General features: G+C 47.3%; 1 protein-coding gene across 1 annotated transcript in view; it reads left to right on the top strand.

Annotated features, from left to right (window-relative positions):
- Positions 1-6,335: 6,335 nt before the first annotated feature.
- The window catches only part of LOC101922004 (neuroblast differentiation-associated protein AHNAK), a 31,768-nt gene continuing 19,316 nt past the window's right edge, over positions 6,336-18,787 (top strand). The window contains exons 1-6 of the mRNA XM_055803395.1: positions 6,336-6,435; positions 7,211-7,300; positions 8,053-8,109; positions 8,710-8,851; positions 9,678-9,859; positions 10,656-17,708. Of these exons, the coding sequence (XP_055659370.1) occupies positions 6,346-6,435; positions 7,211-7,300; positions 8,053-8,109; positions 8,710-8,851; positions 9,678-9,859; positions 10,656-17,708 (7,614 nt within the window). The 5' untranslated portion in view covers positions 6,336-6,345. The remainder of the gene's footprint in view (positions 6,436-7,210; positions 7,301-8,052; positions 8,110-8,709; positions 8,852-9,677; positions 9,860-10,655; positions 17,709-18,787) is intronic.

The raw sequence follows: 18,787 nt of genomic DNA on the forward strand, positions 1-18,787 counted from the left end.
ATGGAATAGCTTATATGCTTGATGACACTGTCTAGCTGAAGTGGCTTTTTAATTAGCTCATTGAGCTACATTTATCCATCAGTCACTAGCCTTCTGGGATATCCTGGAAAACACAAAGAATACACTGCAAGGTGCGTTAATCTAATAACTTACCAAAATAGTAGAGGCAGTGGATTGGGATGGGTATAAAAAAGAAGACAACCTGGAAACTGGAGCACTGAGGTTGCCAAAGAAAAAGTAGTGTTCAAATTGTTGCCCTTTTGCCCACAACCCTGAAGTGAAAAATTTCTCTTAATAAACTACGGTCAGGTGAACTTACCTATCTGAAAGAGTGCTCTTGAGAGGCTGAGATGAATGCCAGGCATGTGCATAGCGTTCCTGTTACCAAGTGCTTTCCTGAACTGGAACCCACGATTTTAAATATTCTAACTATTCTAGATATTCCTTATTTCAAATATAAGAAGTGAATCAGAAACAGCGGTGGGGCTTTGCAGCAGCACTGCTCAGGCGGCTGTGAGAGCTCTGAGGGAAGAAAAGGAATCCCAGTAATTGCGATACCTGCCAGAGAAGGAGAACAAGCTGTGCGAAAAAAAACCCAGGCACACTACCCACTTTGAGAAAGGGATTTAATTTTAAAAATAAGGAGGAATTCTGAAGTGATGCATTAGCAGTATCTAGCTGTGCATGTGTGAGAAGTGACAGACCCAGGACAGGGTACCTGAGGGCACAGGGGCAGGCAATTTGGCAGGTACAAGAACTGATGGTCACAGGAGGAGAGGTCTGATACAGGAGGTAGCTGAAGGTGTCCATGACAGCAGCAGTGCACAACCTTATTTACAACAAGAAGAAAAGCAGATGAGGGAGCACTGTGGAAACTGCTGACCTACATGTATGAATTCTTTGCTGGGTCAAACACAGTGCTAACAATGACAATAATATTAAATTGTTATTATTGTTGTTGTTTGTCTTGCTCCTCCTTCTCCTTCTCAATAATACAGATTGGGTTATGTGCCCGGAGTGAGCTTTGCACTGTCAGAAAAGTCCCGATCTAAAGACGTCTCAGCCTTCCTCACATGTCAAGGGATGAGTCTCCTAGCTGGCTGTGGACTCAAAGCTATTGATTTCCACAACACTGCACAATCACAGCAAATTTCTGATCACAGCTTTTCCACACACATCATTTCTGCACAATCAGATTTCTGATCACAGCTAAGAAATGGCAACTAGTAAATGACAAAATCCTAGTAAAGGCACAGGTTGTGACTTTCATATATTAATGAATAATAATAATAGAGTGAGAAAATCATACAAGTTTTCACCTGTGAACAAAGGTTTACCACAGACCAGGTTTCTGCCTTTTAAGAGAAATTATTTGTTGAAATTAAGTTAGATAACTCATACCAGTCAGTACATGGCAAGAAGGAACCTCTTCTCCTGGTGAAGATATTGCTTGAGAATGAGCAATATTTAACCTGCATCTTTGTAAGAAATACGTGCATTGCAACTCTTGTCAGTTTTAACTGATCTAAATTGAAATCCCAGGGGAAACAATACAACAAGAGCATTCTAATTCTCTCTGGCAAAAACCAGATTAAAATTAAATAAAATAGAAAAAAAACCCAACCCAAACAAAAACCAAAACAAGCCACTTCTAGCAGGAAAGATAATGCCTGAGAAGTTGATGCAAGGAAAAGTTATATCCTTAAAGTCACTACATTGGTATGCAAACATTAGTATAAAATCTTAAAAAGCAGAACACTCAAATCCAAGAATTGCAGAGAAAGGGATATAATTTGGAAGCAAGGAAGCTAAAATGATCAGCAAAGAATGTTATTGTTTGTTGGTTTTATTCTTTAATAACATCTCCAGTATTCTTATTTGCTGTTTTATTTGATTTTAAAGTATATGGATTATGGTGATTTTATACACCAGTGTCCCAATTAAAGCTAGGTTTCTCTTCATTTTATACAATACATTAAAGCACAACTGATTTGAATCCAATGACATTGTCATACTTGAAATTGATTATAATGTCTCAAATATGGTTTTGGAGACTGTTACCCACTGAATGTGGATCCCAAAAAAATAACCTGGTTTTACATTTTTGTGGTGTTACCTAAAACAGTCCAGCTGGGTTTCTAGATTAGAGATAAAATAATGTTTTTTTAAATTGCATTTAAAAAAGCAAATACACTTTTCAGTCATATGATGTGAAAATATTCTGGCCTATGTAACTCCTACTGCCTACGTTCGAAAAATTCCCTTGTTCTGAAGTCAGTTCAGTGGCTATTAGAAGTAGTCACTGATGTAAATTCCATCTTGTTTGTGAAAATATTTTGAACAAAGCATTGATTGTCCAGGGTTTATAAAAAAAGTTAAAACCTATAAAATGTTGGCATTGCTACTATTTGGGGCATGAGAATGACATGCATATAAATCATAGTTCATTGGCACAGTCTTTTATACACAGAAAGAAGCCATTGCTGAAAAAGGAATTCATCAACGTGCTGTAATTCCTCTCTTTTATAGATTGGTTTTATGAAGTATTCTGAACTGGGAAAAAATCTGAAGCAAATCTTAGCCTACAGTGGGAATCAGGGGCACAAGAAGTCTTTCATGCCATGAATTAGCTATGGTAGAGGGGCACAGTAAGCAGACTTGGGGGAAACAAGGGCGGACGGAAAGGCCTCAGTGTGAAGTTTCGGGAGGGAAGGTCATTTGTGTAGCTGATGTCCCTTCATGCCATCTCAGCCACAGCTCTATTAGCTCTGGCAACAGTAATCTGTTCCTCCCTTTTGTAGGAAAGATTTCCTACAAACATATCACCATTTAGGAGAGGTAACAGTTTACTAAGGCTGTCACAGGACTGTGTCCCTTCCTACCCATCATGAGGTGGGTGAAAGAGGCCGTTTATGCTGACAGGTTTTCTTCTTAACAGCAAGGGATTTTTCTGGCAACATTTTGGCAAACCTTGATCTGCAGCCCCTCCAGCAAGGACAGGGAGAGCAATCGCCTGCCAATACTTGGCCAAGCATGTGAAGCCACCCTTGTGCCTCATACACCACTGCTTTGCTTGATCAGCAGCTGATGAAAAATAAGAAAATTCTCTTCTGGCCCCAGGCCCAGATGAGATGTCTTCCAGGGCAGATCTACCTTTCTACATCCGTGCTGAACAAGAATCAGCAGTGTCATCTGCTGCTTTAAAATGGCATCCTGATGGGAAATAAGTGTTCAGGTCTCACTGCAGGAAGTGATCTAATTCTCTTGGATTTTATGAGTAGCCTGGTCTTAGCAACGGGAAGATTTTGAAGGTGTTGGTCACCTAATCATTCTAAGAATCCTTTGTTTAAAACATCTGGTTTTAAAATTTTCACCTCTGTCAAACCTGTAGGGTAGCTGCAGTACCCTAGACTCGAAGGGTATGCCCCACTAGATGGTAAAAAATCAACAGCACAAACTACACAGGACCACGCAGATCCTGAGAAAGGAGTACCCATACTTGCATTGCTCCAGTTTTAGACAACTAAGATGTCACTGAAGTTACACCAGAATAAAGCAAGAGAAGCAGCAGTGAACTTGACCCAAGAATTCTCCCCCCAAATTCTTTTTCTTTTCCACTAGCAAAACTATTGGCAGCCACCAGGGATCAATGCTGTAATTACCCTTGAAGTGCTGCAGTGAAGAGCAAACATTCTAGCAATCCAAGCAATATTTTGTTCAGTCATTCTGTTGGACTGCAGCACTTGTGGGTGGGATTCTTGCAAGTGAAAAATACAGCAGTGCCACAAGGCTAAGTCCTTGCCATTTCTTGGAATTTTAGTAATAGCCATAAAATTTGCTGTTGGCGTCTGAATCTTTAGAAGCCATAAGCAAATTAAACAATCAAGCTTCAGTCCTGCAGTTCTTCTCATACGATGCTTATTAAAATACAAGTGGTGAAGAGCTTCATGAAGGTATTCCAGAATTTTCAAGCCAAAATGTCTAAAGTCAGGTTCTTAAATCCACATCTAAATTTTTAAACAAAGTTATGTTTATTTTCCTATTTTCTTGAGCTTCTGAAAATTGCAAATGCTAGAGCTTTTGAAAAAAAAAGCCATTTTACACAGTTCTTTAATCTGAATTAAGTGGTGTGCATTAAGACCACTTTCTAGAATTGTCCATTGTAGGCATCAGAACTAGTCCTCTGAAGGTGTGGTCTGCAGCCCTAATGTGTTCTGAGTCGATCCTAGTTCTCTGAAGCTAAAATACCACAGGAGAACTGATTAAGATGATGTACCTATGAGGATGCCTTCTATTCTGTCGAATTTGGAAACTTGGCCCACAGACTGAGATGGGATATTCTCACTGGAAGCATGCTATTTCCATTCACATTGAGAAAGCGGTCCATCACTGATAACATGGCATAACCCTTTCAAAATCCTGCCTGTACTAAATAATTTCATTTTCAAAAAAGCCAAGGAAAAAATACATGTAAGATATTAGAAAACTACGAGGAAAGGCTAGCAAAATCACAGCGATTTTAACAAGAGCTTGGCAACTTGTGCAAGTTAATGACTGCATTAATGCATTAAGTTGTGCCAGCTTGCCTGAACACACAGCATGCAATATCCATATCCAGAAATGTTGTGTTCCAGGCAAGGATTCTTCATTTAAAGTAGGCAATGAAGGAGTTGTACAGTTCTGCTTGTGGTTCTATTCTTTAGCATTCAAGCATATCTTAAAGCCAGAGGATCTGTTTAGGAGAGCCAAACCTATGTATACTACTGACAGTTGCAGAACTGGGTGTGAGAGAGCTAGACAGCCTGATGGCTTGAAAAAAATATGGAGCATGAAGACAGGAAAGAGACACAGTTGTCAGGACAAGAATTTGTGTGTGTATTAGAATAGCCTGTGCATCAGGGAATGTGTCATTCAGCCACACTGTCCTCTAGTGGCTAATCTTGGATCTCTGAAAATGATAATCTATTCATACTTCCACTCTTCAGTACCTGATTTCGGGCATTTCAACAGTATCAAACTTTCAAACAACCCATCTCCTTCACCTCATCTCTCTCTGCCCTCATGCTTTTAAACCCCAAGAAAACAGAGTCTTTACGACTATCAAAGCTTCATGATGTAGACTCTCGGGCTCCTGTCTTAAGACCTCTGTCAGAAGCAAGGAAGAGTTTCAGGATAGGGTATTTAAATCAATTTAATGTATTGTCAGTTAAAGAACTTTTAGTTACTGAGGCAGATATTTTTAAAAAAGTAAAACCACTTAGGAAAAAACACCTCAGCGCCCCTCTGTACACCTCTCCTCCCCTCTTTCTGGTCTCCAGTCCCCTCACTGTGGGCTACACTCGATCCCCTTGGGGATGTGAGGGCTGCGGCAGGAGATGGGGGTCAGCAGATGCTGGCTGCTTTTCTTTTTCCACTCTTTACTTTGTGCTCAGTTGCCCCAATGTGGGTTCCTCCACTAGCTGCTGGACCACCAGAGTTGAGCCTTCTCCTTTCTGCCCTTGCTCAGGCAGCTTTTCTTCCTTTGGCCCCTGATTGAGATCCTATTTTGCTCCAGCAACTTTCCTGCTCTGCCATCTCTCCTCTATCCTCCTGCTCTCGTGTGGTCTTCTCTGTCTTTCTCTTTCTCCTTTAGTGGTGGTGTCTCTTTTCCTCAGCATTTACCACTCTTTCTTACATGCATTTTCACAGAGGTGCTAGAAACCCCTCTGATCGGTTCAGCATTGTAGGCGGAGCTGGCTGCAAGAGTCTGTATCCAGTGCAGGGTGGTCCATGACCTCTTCCCACAGAGACCACCCCACAGGCACACCATGGCCAAAACCCTGCCAACTGTGCCCAATACACACCTCAATCCCTCCTTGGTAATTAAAATATATATATATATACACACATAAAAAATCTGGCCAATTCTAGTTTTGTTTTCTCCAATCTGGGAACTTTCATCCTTTACAGTTGTCTTTACATTTCTGAATATGAATATTTCTGGTATCTTTGGAAAGACTGGCCTGATGAGTTCTGAGATAAGGAGGATGGTGAGGCACTGGCACAGGCTACCCAGAGAAGCTGTGGATGCCCCATGCCTGGAAGTGCTCAAGGCCAGGCTGGATGGGGCTGGGAGCAACCTGGTCTGGTGGAAGGTGTCCCTGCCCATGGCAGGGGGGTGGAACTAGATGATTTTTAAGGTCCCTTCCAACCCAAACCGTTCTGTGATTCTATGAATCTAAAGGAAAACAGGCCTTTCTGTAGCTGGCCCATGCACGTCCCTCAGGTGTGCTGTGGCAGAGAGCTTCGGCTGGCAAGCTGACTGTCCTGTGCTCTGTGTGGCTCCTGCAGACACCAACAACCTCAATGCTGCTTTCAGGTTCTGGACGACAGCTGAGACCGGCTGAGCCTCCAGGAGATGCTGATGCTGAAGCAGATAGAGAAGACGAAGATTCTGTGAGTTTTTTTAATTGGGTTCCTTTGGGATGGAGGTTTGGCAGCTGACTTGTTAAAATGGGATCTGAAATATTTTATTTATAGCTGGGCCTTGCTGGTGAATTTTCTCCCCATTAAAAATGTATTTCTGCTCGAGATTCTCCTGCCAGCTCAAAAGCCAGAATGATGCTTCAATATAAAGTGATCTGCTCTTTGCCATGATACACCAGCATAAGTTTAATACCAAGACTTAGCAAAATGCTACATGGCTGTTGGCTACAGTAACTTACAGCTTTGGCAAGTTTATGTTCCCTATCATTTGGCTCCAGAAGGAAGCATGCTAATTCCTTGTCAGCAGAAATTCCTGCTGGGACTCTTTCATAGTTTGCTTGTCCATAGAGGACAATAAAGTTTGATGCAGGATGCAAAGATTAGATGTGCAAATAAAGCAGAGGAGGGAATATTTATTGCCTTTTTTAATTATTACCAACTGATCTGTCAGTATTTTCAGTCTGTTCAGCCCACAGATGCATACAATACATAAAAAACCCAAAAATCAGCATACCATTGCTTTTGTCTCTCAGGTATCTGTTCTTGAGTAACATCCTTAAATGGGAGCAGTATTTGTTCTTGACCTAAGGAAAGAGTTGCTGGTTATTCTACATCCACCATTACTGATGAAAGATTTGTGTACAGAAGGAGACTAATACCTAAGTAGAGAAACTCTCCTAAAAAAACCCTCATCCACTGTTTAGTGGTGCACGTTCCTTTCCCACCACTCATTTCTTTTCCACAGGTTAATGAAGTGGCAGTAGAAGACATACGTCCAAGGCCACAAGGATCCTCCCCAGTTTATGAATATTCCATAGAAGAAGAATATTTAAAGGCAAGACACTGAGTTTTCATGCAGGCATGGCTTTAGCAAGCTGATTCAAGATGCCTTAGCTCCTACAGCTAGCTGAGGCTCATGTCGTGTAAGAGGATGTTGTTGCAGCCATATTGTCTTCCTGTCCCCACCAAAATCAGGGCCATGTTCATTCATGGCTTTATATTGTACTGGACTTGTTGTTGGCCATGTTCTTGTTTCTTGGCAAAAAATACATTTTATTTCATTCCTTAAAGGACCTGGGGCAGAAAGTGTCGAGAAATCACAGTGCTTTTCCTATTAGAATATTTATGCTGGCTTGAATCTAATATGTATTTTGAAATTACCTCTTGGCTATTCAGTGTTAAAGATTTAATTAGTACAGTCATGTTAAGGTAAGTAGGCAGTTTGAAATTCATGCTGAAGTCGAATAAATAAAACATATGCTCACAAAGATGAAAGCAAGAGAAATGTGCTACATGAGTAACACACAGAAAAGCTCCCAATGTCGTAATACAGTTGGTCTCTGGTTCATTTCATGCAAATTTTGGTACAATACAGGGAGGCCTTGGCATCTAATTTACTACAGAGAAAAATATAGTTAAATCATTCACATTGTACATTGCACTTTTAGATCCTAATTTGGCTCTGTTGCCATTAAAGCCAACTGCAGTTCTTAGTCTAAACCAGGGATTTTAACTGATGTAGGACTTTTGTTATACTTTGCAACAGCATGATTTCCGAACACTAAATAATTGCAAATTATTTTTCAGCTTCAAGAAGAAAACAAAAAATATTCTACAGACAAAGCAAAACAGAGTCATCCACAGGTTGGTATAAAAGCACTCTGTAGTTTCTAAGCATGTGGCTTGCAAAATAGTAAGGTCTATTACAACACACAGACATGGATTTGCGGATGGAGGGAAGGACAAATGGGCAAAGAGTCACTTTAGACTTGTTTTGACCAGAAACTTCATAAATAGCCTATCTGTGTCACAGGCATGAACACTTACTTGCCCTGTGTGGGGTCTTTGCATAATTTTTTCAGCATTCTTTAGCCTTCCCTGATTTGAGTACAGTACAGCATTAGCTATTAATCTGACTTTTCCGGACCATTGACTCTAACTCATGTACTTAACATCTTAACAGAAAATACAATCTTTCAGCCCTAAAAGTTTCCATATATTTCACATTCTAAAATTATAACCTATTTTCCCCAAAACCTTGATTCAGCATAACCATAATACATGTGCTGAATTCTAATTTAGAACAGAATCAAACCCATGCTGAACAAGTACATTTTCTGTTTCAGATAATCTTTCTTGAGCTACTGAAAATATACCTGAGGAGAGTCAACTTTTATTGTATAATAATGTAGAACACTTTGACACAAATAAAAATTATAATTTCATACCTTTTTCTGTATCTAGGAGACAATGGAAGTGACCCTGAAAACAGAAGTGGAAGCTGGTGCTAGTGGTTTTAGTGTGATGGGTGGAGGAAATGAAGGAATATTTATTAAAAAAGTACTTAAGGAATCTCCTGCTTCAAAAATATTTAGTCTGAGAGAAGGTACAGTCTGATTTTCTGTTTTGTTTTGGGTTTTTTTTATAGCTTGAAATAACAGGTATGTAGCTGTGTATGCATATAGATACCTAATTGATCTGTCATCTCTTTAGGTAATAGAAATAACAGATCCTAAACCAACCAATGTTATATGTGACCTTAACCTTTGCATATTAATAATTTTAAAGATCAGTTTCTTGAACAATAATGAAATGTGATTTTTTTTGTATACCATTAAAAAAAATATCTAATTTTCATTGGAACAGTGAAAAAGATATGTAGAAAGTAGTATATACACAATTAAAATTAAAAAATCCCTGACTCATAACATTTATTAAGAACCTGCCTTTGTTTCTTTTGCAAAATAGTATGCCACAAAACTACAATAAAAAATGATTTAAACAAGAACAAAACCCCAAAGCCTAAATACTGAAAGATGTAAGAAAAATCTTTGTTACTGTAAGGGTGGTCAGACACTAGAATATAATAAATAACCAATATATAATGGAATGAAAAATAATAGTTGATAAATTTTCCAGAGAAGTTACGGAGTCATGATCCTTGAAAATCTTCAAAACCTGACTGCACACAGACCTCGACAACTGAATGTAGCTGACCCTTCTCTGAGCAGGGTGGTTGGACTAGATAATCTCCAAAGGTCCTTTCCAGCCTTAACTACTCTGTGATTCTATTATGTGAACATAATTTCATATTTTAAATAAATAGGATGTGATAAGGTGATTGGGGGTTTTTGTGGGCATTATTTCAGCAGAGTTTGAAAAACTGCAAGAAAACACAAACCAATTAAAATTATTTCTGATTCTACTTCCAGGTGATCAGCTTCTAAGTGCTACAATATTTTTTGATAATATCAAATATGAAGACGCACTCAAGATTCTCCAATATTCTGAGCCATACAGAGTCCAATTCAGCCTCAAAAGAAAAATTGCTGGGAAAGAAGAGCTAGAACATATTCACTCTACAGTCCAGTACAAGAAGGAAAGAGTAAGTCAGGTAGATATTTGATTAGTTTACAAAATCTGGATAACATTGTATTGTGTTGTGTGGAGATACACCAGAAAATATGCATTTGAGTCTTCTTAAGGCTCATATGTTTCAACTTACTAGCATGAATATCCGTGACAGGGGAAAAAAATCCACGTTATATTTGCAGATTTTTAAACAACCTTGGCAAGACCATAAATTTTGAATAAAGCTACAGTCTCGTGTTAGGGTAGAAAAATATTCTCTAGTGAGTCTGCTTTGTTTTGTTTTGTAAGTATTCACTGATAGAACAGGCTCAGATGAGCCTTTTCAGTACTTATATTCAATATTTTCCAAAATGTAAAGTATCTGTAAATATTTTTCTCAAAAGCTCATCAATGAAAGTTTCTCTTAAAAACATGTGTTTAATCACTGATATCATCACAGACATGATCTGCTCATAGGTCTCCATCACATTCAGAATTATTTTTCTCTTCAAATACATATATATTTCTTAATATAGATATCCTTTATATATATCCAGGCATATATAGGGAGAGACATACATATAGAAACCTCTATTTACTGCAATGTTTTGCAAAGAATGCAGACCTTCAGAAATTCATATATTACAGTCATACAACCCATTTGTTTTATGTAATTTCTGCCTGAATTATATACACCATTTTGAGGAATTTTTTATATAACAAGTTGATACTGTGAATAAAAGCACTTTTTTCTGCATATTTTATAGTATGCATTTTATTTTGTTTTGCACCTCTATTTAGTTTATTTTTAATTTTCTGACTACTATTTGTTCTTTCAGGAAAAAGAACTCAGTGAGAGCATTCCTGAAGAAACACTGCATTACTCAGGAAAAACCATTTCAGAAGAAGACAGGGAAACATTAATTGTAAGTCAAAGGGTAGGAAGAAGCAAGAGACCTAAAAAAGATAGATTATCATGGCCAAAATTCCAGTCAATCAAAAATAAAAAGATACTGGGCCACAGAAGATCTCATAGTACATCAGATGCATATGAGCCTGCTATACAGGATATTTCCCCTACAAGCACAGACACAGAGTCTCAATTTCAACAAGAAGTTCATATCAAAGAAAAAAAAGGAAGCCAAAAGAAACTGAAGTTCCCTAGCATTGGATTCAAAATGCACAGATCCAAACCTGAACCACAAGACAAGCAAAAAAAAGAAATAAAAACTACACTGTTACCTGAAAAAGAGAAAATACATAAAGAAGATATCAGCCTGGAAAATCCTGAAATCCTGACTGTTGAATATACCACATCTCCTGCTTATGAAATTAGAACAGGGGAGGTACATGAAACGTTAACAAAAGACTTAAAAGATATAAAAAATGGCATTCCATCTCATACCAAAAAATGCCCTGAAGTTGAAATAAGAATTAAAAAAGAAAAAGACAAGGAATCAACATCAAAAATTACTGTATCTGACATACCAGCTATAACAGCAAAGGTATCGAAGCCCAGTATGGAAACAACTGACCTGAAAGAAAGCCCAACTAAACAAATGCCACCAGTCTCATCAAAATCCCGAAAAAAGAAACAGAAAGGAACAGCAGATAAAACAGAAGGGGAAAGTGGAATTAACATAGATATGACGGGTCACACAGCTCAAGGATCTATACAGGTAAAAGGTCTAGAAATTGGCACTGCTAAAGCAGAGTTACATACAACATCTGACGCACTGGAAACAGGGGAAAAACAAACCAAAGAAGATACACAAATACTAACAATTCAGAAAACAAAATTCGGGATTTCAGTGCCCAAAAGAAAAGAGCCAGAGACTGAACACACCAAAATGGAAAGTCATGTTCCACATTCAGTACCAGAAAAAACAGCTGATATGAGTTCAGAGGATGGCAGGAATTTGGACCTGAATCCTAACATGCCTGATGAAGAATCAGAAGTATCTACTTGGAAAATACAAATGCCAAAATTCAAAATGGACAAAACACCTAAAGCTGAACTGAAAATATTGAGAGAGGAAAGCACAGCTGAATCTGTAGATATTGTAAAAAAGGCACAGATAGAAGAAGACAGTCTGTCCACAAGTGATAAAACCTTTAAGATGAACATTGGCATAAAGACAGGAGAAAAGGATATGGAGGGAACAGAAAGCAAATTCAGACTTCCAAAGTTTAAATTACCTACATTTACTTGGGCAACAACAAAGGATCAGACAGGGCAAACTGAAGATCAGGAAAGTGACAGGGAAGGAGAAGTACCAGCACTAGAAGCAAGTGCAAAACAAGAAAGGAGTGTATTACCAGAAGAAATGAAGGTTACAAATGAGGAAATTGAAATAGGGATCTCGAAAGGAAAAATAAATGCAGAAGATATAGCACAAATATCTCAAGGCCAGATGCCAAGCCAAAAAACTCTAACTATAAAACCGTGCAAAACAGAGAATATTTTGGAAGAGACAGGAGAAGAAATGCTAATTAGAAAAAGTAATGTAAACATAACAAAGGGAGATATCAGTATAGTACCACATAAAAAAAAAGAAAAATCTCAATATACCAAGGCTGACATCAAAGCTCCCAAGGTGGACATCAGCCTCCCGTCCGTCGACGTCACCCTTCCAAAGGCCAGCGTCGACGTGCAGGCACCCGAGGCGGCCCTCACCCTCGAAGGGGAAACCAAAGCCCCGGAGAAGGAGGCCGCGAAGACCAAGGACGGCAAGTTCAAGATGCCCAAGTTCGGCATGCCTTCCTTTGGCTGGTCCAGCAGCAGAGAGGCCAAGGGCACTGTGGCCGCTGATGTGGACGTCAGCCTCAAGGAGCCCCAAGTGACAGTGCCATCGGGAGCTGCCGAAGTCGATGTGACCCTGCCCGGGGCCGACACCCAAGCGCCTGGCGTGGAGGTGGCCCTGGAGACAGCCGCCGCAGGAGACGGCGAGAAAGGTCGATTCAAGATGCCCAGCGTCAAGCTGCCCGACGTCAAGCTGCCCAAAGTCAAAGGTCCCCACGTGCAGGTCAGCCTGCCAAAGGCCGAGGTCGCGCTGCCCGAAGCCCAGGCCGAAGTCCAGGGGGGCGAAGTCGCCCTGCAGGGCCCCGACGTCGAAGGCGGCCTGGAGGTGGCTGCCGGCAAAGTTGAGGGCGGCGGCATGAAAATACACATGCCGAAAGTCAAGGTGCCCAGCGTGGCCTTCTCCAAGCCGACCGTCAAGGCTCCCAAACTGGATGCAGAGGTCAGCCTGCACAAAGTCGACGCCAGCCTCCCGGAGGCAGACCTCAAGGCCGGCACTGGTGACATCAGCATCGCGGCCCCCGACATCAAGCTGCCCTCCGTCGAAGGCTCCCTCGAGCTCCAGGCGCCCGAGATAGACCTCAAAGGGCCTACAGCCGAAGGCTCCCTCGACGGGGCCGAGCTGGAAGCCACGGGCCTGAAAGGGAAGTTTAAGATGCCCAAGTTCGACAAGCCCAAATTTGGAGTGTCGCTCCCCAAGGCGGAAGGGCCCGAAGGCGAGATCAGCCTGCCCACCGCACAGGTCGACCTTCCCTCTGCCACCGTGACGGCTGCAGTGGAGGGCCCCACGCTGGGCCTCAAAACCGAAGGGGCTGGCTGGAAGCTGGAGAAGCCCTCCCTCAAAATGCCCAAAGCTGACATCAAAGCTCCCAAGGTGGACATCAGCCTCCCGTCCGTCGACGTCACCCTTCCAAAGGCCAGCGTCGACGTGCAGGCACCCGAGGCGGCCCTCACCCTCGAAGGGGAAGCCAAAGCCCCGGAGAAGGAGGCCGCGAAGACCAAGGACGGCAAGTTCAAGATGCCCAAGTTCGGCATGCCTTCCTTTGGCTGGTCCAGCAGCAGAGAGGCCAAGGGCACTGTGGCCGCTGATGTGGACGTCAGCCTCAAGGAGCCCCAAGTGACAGTGCCATCGGGAGCTGCCAAAGTCGATGTGACCCTGCCCGGGGCCGACATCCAAGCGCCCGGCGTGGAGGTGGCCCTGGAGACAGCCGCCGCAGGAGACGGCGAGAAAGGTCGATTCAAGATGCCCAGCGTCAAGCTGCCCGACGTCAAGCTGCCCAAAGTCAAAGGTCCCCACGTGCAGGTCAGCCTGCCAAAGGCCGAGGTCGCGCTGCCCGAAGCCCAGGCCGAAGTCCAGGGGGGCGAAGTCGCCCTGCAGGGCCCCGACGTCGAAGGCGGCCTGGAGGTGGCTGCCGGCAAAGTTGAGGGCGGCGGCATGAAAATACACATGCCGAAAGTCAAGGTGCCCAGCGTGGCCTTCTCCAAGCCGACCGTCAAGGCTCCCAAACTGGATGCAGAGGTCAGCCTGCACAAAGTCGACGCCAGCCTCCCGGAGGCAGACCTCAAGGCCGGCACTGGCGACATCAGCATCGCGGCCCCCGACATCAAGCTGCCCTCCGTCGAAGGCTCCCTCGAGCTCCAGGCGCCCGAGATAGACCTCAAAGGGCCTACAGCCGAAGGCTCCCTCGACGGGGCCGAGCTGGAAGCCACGGGCCTGAAAGGGAAGTTTAAGATGCCCAAGTTCGACAAGCCCAAATTTGGAGTGTCGCTCCCCAAGGCGGAAGGGCCCGAAGGCGAGATCAGCCTGCCCACCGCACAGGTCGACCTTCCCTCTGCCACCGTGACGGCTGCAGTGGAGGGCCCCACGCTGGGCCTCAAAGCCGACGTCCCCGGCACCAAAACCGAAGGGGCTGGCTGGAAGCTGGAGAAGCCCTCCCTCAAAATGCCCAAAGCTGACATCAAAGCTCCCAAGGTGGACATCAGCCTCCCGTCCGTCGACGTCACCCTTCCAAAGGCCAGCGTCGACGTGCAGGCACCCGAGGCGGCCCTCACCCTCGAAGGGGAAGCCAAAGCCCCGGAGAAGGAGGCCGCGAAGACCAAGGACGGCAAGTTCAAGATGCCCAAGTTCGGCATGCCTTCCTTTGGCTGGTCCAGCAGCAGAGAGGCCAAGGGCACTGTGGCCGCTGATGTGGACGTCAGCCTCAAGGAGCCCCAAGTGACAGTGCCATTGGGAGCTGCCAAAGTCGATGTGACCCTGCCCGGGGCCGACATCCAAGCGCCCGGCGTGGAGGTGGCCCTGGAGACAGCCGCCGCAGGAGACGGCGAGAAAGGTCGATTCAAGATGCCCAGCGTCAAGCTGCCCGACGTCAAGCTGCCCAAAGTCAAAGGTCCCCACGTGCAGGTCAGCCTGCCAAAGGCCGAGGTCGCGCTGCCCGAAGCCCAGGCCGAAGTCCAGGGGGGCGAAGTCGCCCTGCAGGGCCCCGACGTCGAAGGCGGCCTGGAGGTGGCTGCCGGCAAAGTTGAGGGCGGCGGCATGAAAATACACATGCCGAAAGTCAAGGTGCCCAGCGTGGCCTTCTCCAAGCCGACCGTCAAGGCTCCCAAACTGGATGCAGAGGTCAGCCTGCACAAAGTCGACGCCAGCCTCCCGGAGGCAGACCTCAAGGCCGGCACTGGCGACATCAGCATCGCGGCCCCCGACATCAAGCTGCCCTCCGTCGAAGGCTCCCTCGAGCTCCAGGCGCCCGAGATAGACCTCAAAGGGCCTACAGCCGAAGGCTCCCTCGACGGGGCCGAGCTGGAAGCCACGGGCCTGAAAGGGAAGTTTAAGATGCCCAAGTTCGACAAGCCCAAATTTGGAGTGTCGCTCCCCAAGGCGGAAGGGCCCGAAGGCGAGATCAGCCTGCCCACCGCACAGGTCGACCTTCCCTCTGCCACCGTGACGGCTGCAGCGGAGGGCCCCACGCTGGGCCTCAAAACCGAAGGGGCTGGCTGGAAGCTGGAGAAGCCCTCCCTCAAAATGCCCAAAGCTGACATCAAAGCTCCCAAGGTGGACATCAGCCTCCCGTCCGTCGACGTCACCCTTCCAAAGGCCAGCGTCGACGTGCAGGCACCCGAGGCGGCCCTCACCCTCGAAGGGGAAGCCAAAGCCCCGGAGAAGGAGGCCGCGAAGACCAAGGACGGCAAGTTCAAGATGCCCAAGTTCGGCATGCCTTCCTTTGGCTGGTCCAGCAGCAGAGAGGCCAAGGGCACTGTGGCCGCTGATGTGGACGTCAGCCTCAAGGAGCCCCAAGTGACAGTGCCATCGGGAGCTGCCGAAGTCGATGTGACCCTGCCCGGGGCCGACACCCAAGCACCCGGCGTGGAGGTGGCCCTGGAGACAGCCGCCGCAGGAGACGGCGAGAAAGGTCGATTCAAGATGCCCAGCGTCAAGCTGCCCGACGTCAAGCTGCCCAAAGTCAAAGGTCCCCACGTGCAGGTCAGCCTGCCAAAGGCCGAGGTCGTGCTGCCCGAAGCCCAGGCCGAAGTCCAGGGGGGCGAAGTCGCCCTGCAGGGCCCCGACGTCGAAGGCGGCCTGGAGGTGGCTGCCGGCAAAGTTGAGGGCGGCGGCATGAAAATACACATGCCGAAAGTCAAGGTGCCCAGCGTGGCCTTCTCCAAGCCGACCGTCAAGGCTCCCAAACTGGATGCAGAGGTCAGCCTGCACAAAGTCGACGCCAGCCTCCCGGAGGCAGACCTCAAGGCCGGCACTGGCGACATCAGCATCGCGGCCCCCGACATCAAGCTGCCCTCCGTCGAAGGCTCCCTCGAGCTCCAGGCGCCTGAGATAGACCTCAAAGGGCCTACAGCCGAAGGCTCCCTCGACGGGGCCGAGCTGGAAGCCACGGGCCTGAAAGGGAAGTTTAAGATGCCCAAGTTCGACAAGCCCAAATTTGGAGTGTCGCTCCCCAAGGCGGAAGGGCCCGAAGGCGAGATCAGCCTGCCCACCGCACAGGTCGACCTTCCCTCTGCCACCGTGACGGCTGCAGTGGAGGGCCCCACGCTGGGCCTCAAAGCCGACGTCCCCGGCACCAAAACCGAAGGGGCTGGCTGGAAGCTGGAGAAGCCCTCCCTCAAAATGCCCAAAGCTGACATCAAAGCTCCCAAGGTGGACATCAGCCTCCCGTCCGTCGACGTCACCCTTCCAAAGGCCAGCGTCGACGTGCAGGCACCCGAGGCGGCCCTCACCCTCGAAGGGGAAGCCAAAGCCCCGGAGAAGGAGGCCGCGAAGACCAAGGACGGCAAGTTCAAGATGCCCAAGTTCGGCATGCCTTCCTTTGGCTGGTCCAGCAGCAGAGAGGCCAAGGGCACTGTGGCCGCTGATGTGGACGTCAGCCTCAAGGAGCCCCAAGTGACAGTGCCATTGGGAGCTGCCAAAGTCGATGTGACCCTGCCCGGGGCCGACACCCAAGCGCCCGGCGTGGAGGTGGCCCTGGAGACAGCCGCCGCAGGAGACGGCGAGAAAGGTCGATTCAAGATGCCCAGCGTCAAGCTGCCCGACGTCAAGCTGCCCAAAGTCAAAGGTCCCCACGTGCAGGTCAGCCTGCCAAAGGCCGAGGTCGCGCTGCCCGAAGCCCAGGCCGAAGTCCAGGGGGGCGAAGTCGCCCTGCAGGGCCCCGACGTCGAAGGCGGCCTGGAGGTGGCTGCCGGCAAAGTTGAGGGCGGCGGCATGAAAATACACATGCCGAAAGTCAAGGTGCCCAGCGTGGCCTTCTCCAAGCCGACCGTCAAGGCTCCCAAACTGGATGCAGAGGTCAGCCTGCACAAAGTCGACGCCAGCCTCCCGGAGGCAGACCTCAAGGCCGGCACTGGCGACATCAGCATCGCGGCCCCCGACATCAAGCTGCCCTCCGTCGAAGGCTCCCTCGAGCTCCAGGCGCCCGAGATAGACCTCAAAGGGCCTACAGCCGAAGGCTCCCTCGACGGGGCCGAGCTGGAAGCCACGGGCCTGAAAGGGAAGTTTAAGATGCCCAAGTTCGACAAGCCCAAATTTGGAGTGTCGCTCCCCAAGGCGGAAGGGCCCGAAGGCGAGATCAGCCTGCCCACCGCACAGGTCGACCTTCCCTCTGCCACCGTGACGGCTGCAGCGGAGGGCCCCACGCTGGGCCTCAAAACCGAAGGGGCTGGCTGGAAGCTGGAGAAGCCCTCCCTCAAAATGCCCAAAGCTGACATCAAAGCTCCCAAGGTGGACATCAGCCTCCCGTCCGTCGACGTCACCCTTCCAAAGGCCAGCGTCGACGTGCAGGCACCCGAGGCGGCCCTCACCCTCGAAGGGGAAGCCAAAGCCCCGGAGAAGGAGGCCGCGAAGACCAAGGACGGCAAGTTCAAGATGCCCAAGTTCGGCATGCCTTCCTTTGGCTGGTCCAGCAGCAGAGAGGCCAAGGGCACTGTGGCCGCTGATGTGGACGTCAGCCTCAAGGAGCCCCAAGTGACAGTGCCATCGGGAGCTGCCAAAGTCGATGTGACCCTGCCCGGGGCCGACATCCAAGCGCCCGGCGTGGAGGTGGCCCTGGAGACAGCCGCCGCAGGAGACGGCGAGAAAGGTCGATTCAAGATGCCCAGCGTCAAGCTGCCCGACGTCAAGCTGCCCAAAGTCAAAGGTCCCCACGTGCAGGTCAGCCTGCCAAAGGCCGAGGTCGCGCTGCCCGAAGCCCAGGCTGAAGTCCAGGGGGGCGAAGTCGCCCTGCAGGGCCCCGACGTCGAAGGCGGCCTGGAGGTGGCTGCCGGCAAAGTTGAGGGCGGCGGCATGAAAATACACATGCCGAAAGTCAAGGTGCCCAGCGTGGCCTTCTCCAAGCCGACCGTCAAGGCTCCCAAACTGGATGCAGAGGTCAGCCTGCACAAAGTCGACGCCAGCCTCCCGGAGGCAGACCTCAAGGCCGGCACTGGCGACATCAGCATCGCGGCCCCCGACATCAAGCTGCCCTCCGTCGAAGGCTCCCTCGAGCTCCAGGCGCCCGAGATAGACCTCAAAGGGCCTACAGCCGAAGGCTCCCTCGACGGGGCCGAGCTGGAAGCCACGGGCCTGAAAGGGAAGTTTAAGATGCCCAAGTTCGACAAGCCCAAATTTGGAGTGTCGCTCCCCAAGGCGGAAGGGCCCGAAGGCGAGATCAGCCTGCCCACCGCACAGGT

The sequence above is a fragment of the Falco peregrinus genome, chromosome 1 (genome assembly GCF_023634155.1).
Source record: "Falco peregrinus isolate bFalPer1 chromosome 1, bFalPer1.pri, whole genome shotgun sequence".
NCBI classification, from domain to species: Eukaryota; Metazoa; Chordata; class Aves; order Falconiformes; family Falconidae; genus Falco; species Falco peregrinus.